This window comes from Ornithodoros turicata, unplaced genomic scaffold (assembly GCF_037126465.1).
Source record: "Ornithodoros turicata isolate Travis unplaced genomic scaffold, ASM3712646v1 Chromosome15, whole genome shotgun sequence".
NCBI classification, from domain to species: Eukaryota; Metazoa; Arthropoda; class Arachnida; order Ixodida; family Argasidae; genus Ornithodoros; species Ornithodoros turicata.
Window position 1 is genome coordinate 1,499,877 of NW_026999318.1, and position 5,580 is coordinate 1,505,456.

General features: G+C 43.0%; 1 protein-coding gene across 1 annotated transcript; it reads right to left on the minus strand.

Moving 5' to 3' along the window:
• Positions 1 to 3,122, minus strand: LOC135372454 (uncharacterized). Its single transcript, XM_064606061.1, has 3 exons — positions 3,103 to 3,122; positions 2,968 to 3,055; positions 1 to 1,617 (listed from the first exon to the last, which is right to left on the minus strand). The coding sequence occupies exons 1-3, from the start codon at positions 3,120 to 3,122 to the stop codon at positions 1 to 3; spliced, it is 1,725 nt and encodes a 574-aa protein (XP_064462131.1).
• Between the last annotated feature and the right edge of the window lie 2,458 nt (positions 3,123 to 5,580).

The window sequence follows — 5,580 nt, forward strand, 5'->3', positions numbered from 1 at the left end:
TCATGATACTTCATCCTCCTGATCCTCGGGAATACGGATAAGTGGAGACTGAAAATTAGTCAATATCACACACACAACCCACATTTCATTGATGACGGGGCCTAAAGAAAGTGGGATTGGCCTGTCAAAGATGTGAAAGTTCTTCACCCGCTGTATGCGTCGCTCCACATGAATACGTAGCGAAGCGATTTCCTGTGTTTCTTGAACTTCTGCCTCACTGAACTGACCCCTTGTAAGGAAAGGCGGAGTATTCAACAGAACCTTAATATCATCCAGCATCTCTTGTATTTTGAAACCTTTGTCCGCCATAACAATGTCCCCTTCGTTAAAAGGAAGCGACAGAAAACCACTCTGTCTTACACACTCCTTGTCGGAAATAGAGCCTGGAAAAAGGTTTGACACAAAGGTGACAGTGCCGTCGGGCGACATGCCGATCAGTCCCTTGAAGGTGTTAGTTGACTTGTAGTTTGAAAATCTGGCAGATTGCAGTGCCAGTGAACTTGCTGTCTGGCACTTGATCTCTGTTGCATCCAGAATTACACGTGTAGATGAATACTTTTCTCTGAATGCAGGTGGCATCTCCTCTTGCACTTTCTCTTTTGACATCCACAATGGTAGTTGGGACAAATGAAGGAAACTATAGCTTGTCCAAGTAATGCATATCCTTGAAACTGTAGCAAGTGAGACGCAAAACCGATCTGCAAGGTCTTTCTCAAAAAGTCCAAGACGAGATCTCACAAGGAACAGGAAAAATTCATTTTGAACTGTTAGGCTTCTTGGTCTACCCATCTTGGATGACGTTGCACGTCCAGAGGACCAGGCCTTCACATTCTCTCCTTGCTCTCCAGGATTGAGAAATTTCAAAATGCTCTCAAACACTGCGTACGATGGCAGGCCAGTGTAAAACTGCATGTCTTCATTGCTGTGCTTGAAGCGCTCTACGGAAAACTGTTTCCCTACTTTCTGCTCTAGCTTCTTCGATATCGCCTTCTCTAGTTTGAGCTCTCTGCTGACGCTAAAGAGTGTTTGTTTGACAATCTTCAGTTCTGCTGCATGTTCTTTGGCTTCCTGAAGTTGCATTTTGACATGTGCTAGATTTGCTTTGGTCGCTTTCAACTCTTGGTCCATAACTGTCAGCAACTGCTTCAGTTCTTCTATTGTGTTTTTGTGAGCTGTGGCTTCTTTCTGCCCTGGGCAGTCTATGCTACAAATGGTTGACTGTTGCTCCAAAGTGCTATCAGTTCCGGGAGCACTAAGTGTGTCCCCAGATTCGGATGTGGGCATGTCCACCATAATGTCTTCTAAATCATGGCATCTTTCTGGACTTGCAGTTTCCGTGGTGTGTGTTACAGGGCTATGTGCGACTGCACGTTCTTTAGGCGGCTTTCTTTTACTTTTCGCAGGCTTCTGTAGAAAACTAAATACACTTGGCACAGCATCTTCTTTCAGACGTCTTGTTCCGGAGGCATAGTTGGCAAAAAAGTCGTTCTCAACAAAATGCAAGGAGCACACCTTTGTATGCTTCTTTATCACGAAATCCTTGCCCTCGTCCCTGCGTATGGCTGTAATCCACTTCTTTTTCTTTTTCGGGTCACTTGGAATGCTCAGAAAGGAGACCTGCAAGGTGGATTTGGGCAGATAAATTTGTAAAGAGCCACATTACACAAGGCTTTATCGGTGATCGCCCTGCATTTGAATCTTGTAACTTGTAACTCTTGTAAGGTGAACACACCTCAAGATGCATACACGTTAAGAACGTGTACCCATTTCCTTATAAGTACTTCTCTCTAGAAAGCCATTGTTTGGCTTCGCTTTATGAACATGATCTTGGCCAGAGATACCAAACAGTTAGAACAGGAAGTGTTTCCCCACAGCTACATTTCCACAGGGTAGGGGGCCCACCAACACATTTTAAAACATCTAAATTTATTTTTTATTTGTTTGTTGTGGTGCTCCAACATATGGAAGTTAATCCCCGTTTTGGAGGGAACGCCTAGAGCATCAAGGTAAAACGTGCACGAAATATATATATATATATATATATATATATATATGCGTACTGCGTACTGCTGATGAGGCCCAAGATGGCCGAAACACCTGTCCAGTACTGCAGTGCGACGTTTGACTTATATATATATATATATATATATACGACATATTCCCAAACCAATAGAAATACCAAATAAAAGAACCAAAAACCAAATAAAATATTATATAGGAGTAATAATACTAGTGTATAGAATCATGGAAAGTTGACAGAGCCGCAGTTTTGCTGGTCGTTTAAGAAAAAAAGCGCGAACAGAGACTGTTCTTGTTCTGGGCACCGTCCTCATCATTGGCATGGTATTTAAAGGGTTAGGTGTGGCGTGTTCAAAGGTTCATGTGAATTGTGGGTCAACAGCCCGAAGGGAAGAAAGGGTCCGTACGGGCTTCTACGGCCGGAGTGAATGGCCGAACGAAATTTACTTAAAACTCGAAGAAATGGTCATCCGCGTCGTCGAACCCGTTTCCGGAAGAAAGCTGGTGTAACTATAAAGGAGATGTAGCTATAATAGCTCTGGTGTACTCGTCAAAGAGGTAAAATTAAACACTACCCTAGAAGCTGTAGCTGTTAGGGCGCAGCTGAAGACTCTAACCACTGTTGTATCCCTGTACATGGCACCAAATAGCCATCCTACATTTTGTGATCTTGTCAATTTAGTCAAACAGCTGCCAAAACCGTTCCTCATATTGGGAGATCTTAATGCTCACCAACAACTCTGGGGCAGTGAGCGAACACATGCACGTGGGAAATTAATTGAACAACTTTTAGATACCACAGACATTTCCATCTTGAATGATGGTAGTCCAACATATTACAGCTCAACACACAGGAACTTTTCTTGTATTGATCTATCACTTGCATCTCCAGGGCTGTCGCTAGACTATACCTGGAATGCCATCCAAAATCCGTATGGCAGCGATCACTTTCCGGTTCTTCTGGAGACGAGAGTAGTCTTCCAACTCTACAGGTATGTCCTCCACGATGGAAGCTGTCAGAGGCGAACTGACCAGCCTTCAGAGAGCATGCCATAATCAATCGTGACATGACAAAACACTTACCAGTAGACCAAGAAAACCATACTATCACAGAGGTTATCCTCGACGCAGCTATAACAGCCATCCCACAAACCAGTGGGACGATAAGAATACGGCCAAAGCCTTGGTGGAATGAGGAATGTCATAAAACGCGGCAGGCTCAGAACAAGGCGTGGAACGTTTTCAAACGCTATCCAACACTGGACAATATGATATCGTTCAGATCTTTGTTGTCGTTGCGCCACTAAACTCCCAATCATCATCATCACCATCATCATGATATCGTTCAAAAGGGCAAAAGCGAAAGCTAGATACACTAGAAAGCAAGCTAGGAAATCTGGCTAGGAAATCTGGGAAGCATGGCAGAAGTATGTCTCAGGTATAAACAGCCAGACTCCTGCAAAAGCTGTTTGGGAGAAAATACGAAAAATGGATGGTGAAAATCGGGCTTTCACTGTTCCACTTCTTACGGCAAATAATTCATACAGCACTTCACTAAAAGATCAAGCAGATGTTTTGGGTAAACACTTTTGTGAAGTGTCGAGTTCTGCTGGGTTCTCAGACAATTTTATAAGGCACAAAGAAAAATCCGAGCGAAAGAAACTCTTAGCGTCCAATGCTAGGGTTGAATACAACTGCGAGTTCACGATGCACGAATTGGAAACTGTGCTATCCAGTTCTAAGCACACGGCAGTAGGCCCAGATAGTATCCATTACAGTATGATACAAAATCTTCCCAGTTCCTCCCTTCAGTCATTGCTTGGTTTCTTTAACAGAATTTGGAAGGAGGGCATAATACCCAAAGATTGGAAAACTGCTATCGTTATACCGATCCTTAAACCCAATAAGGACCGATGTCGCGCAGAAAATTACCGCCCAATAACACTGACAAGTTGTCTCTGCAAAACATTTGAGCGACTTGTCAACAACCGATTACTCTACATCTTAGAAATTACACCGAAAATAGATCGTTTCCAATGTGGGATTCGACGTCACAGATCAACACTCGATCACTTAACACGACTGGAAACACAGATTAGAGAAGCTCATGTGAGTAAACAATATTGCTTATCTGTATTTTTTGATTTTATGAATGCTTACGACACAACATGGAGATACGGAATCCTTCAAGACCTTATAAATTGTGGAATAGGAGGTAACATGTTCCGATGCATTCAAGACTTCCTTTCTCAACGAACGTTTCGTGTTCGCCTTGGAAACACACTCTCAGATGTGTATGTGCAAGAAAACGGAGTCCCTCAAGGAAGTGTATTGAGTGTCACACTTTTTGCACTTAAGATTAACTCAGTTGCGAGCATTATTCCCTCCGCGATTCATTACTCCTTGTACATGGATGACCTACAGATAAGCTTTCTTTCCTGTAATCTTGCTGTATGTGAACGGCAGGTGCAGATTACCATCAATCGTTTGACTAAATGCGCAGAGGAGAACTGAGAAAACTGCCTGTGTTTGCTTTTCGCGCAAACGTGGTGTGCATCCTGAACCCAATCTTTCTCTTCACGGAGAGAGGATACCGGCTAAACCTCAGTATAAGTTCCTTGGCTTGACTCAAAGCTAACATTTGGACCACACATTCGTGACTTGAAAATACGTACACAGAAAGCATCAAATATTCTCAAAGTTCTTTCTCACAAGACATGGGGTACCGATAGAGCATGCTTACTCCGCGTATATCGATCTTTGATACGGTCCAAGATATATTATGGAAGTATCGTCTATGGGTCAGCTCGACCGTCCACACTCAAGTGCATTGATCCTGTTCACCACTAGGCTATCAGGATGGTAACAGGGGCATATCGCACGTCTCCAGTCCAAAGTTTATATGTCGAATGCTCCGAACCGTCGTTAACACTTCAAAGGAAGTTTTTAACTCTATCTTATGTCCAAAAGGTTTTATCGCTGTCAGATCATCCTTGTCATTTCATCTTTGAAAACAATCGCAGAAGGGCCTTGTTCCAAAATAAACCAAGGTCCATCCCAACTATTGCAGTTCGAGCTAAAAGTATAGCTAAGGAATTTGGGTTGGAGCTCACACCAGAACACATTCTTTCACACAGGGATGACTTTGCTCCATGGAAGAAAAAGGAGATCAGGTGTAATTTTGAGCTAAGCAAATACGACAACAAACTTACGTCTTCCTTTGTCATTAAAGCAGAGTTCCTGGAGATAAAGAACACTTATAGAGGTTTTGCAGAATTCTATACAGATGGCTCTAAGTCACCTTACCGTGCTGCTGCAGCAGCACGGCAGCAGAGGCAGGTCTCGTGAGCTCTGTCAAGATTAATCCCAAAGCCAGCATATACACTGCAGAGATACACGGAGTGCTGCTTGCACTCGAATGCATAGAAAAAGGAAAGGAGAAAAGGGCAGTCATCTACACAGACTCCAAAAGTTTGATGATGGCAATCAAAATAAAACAACCAGCTAAAAATGCACTTTTGCACCATCTTTTGTTGTGTATCCAAAGACTTATCTAGAAGG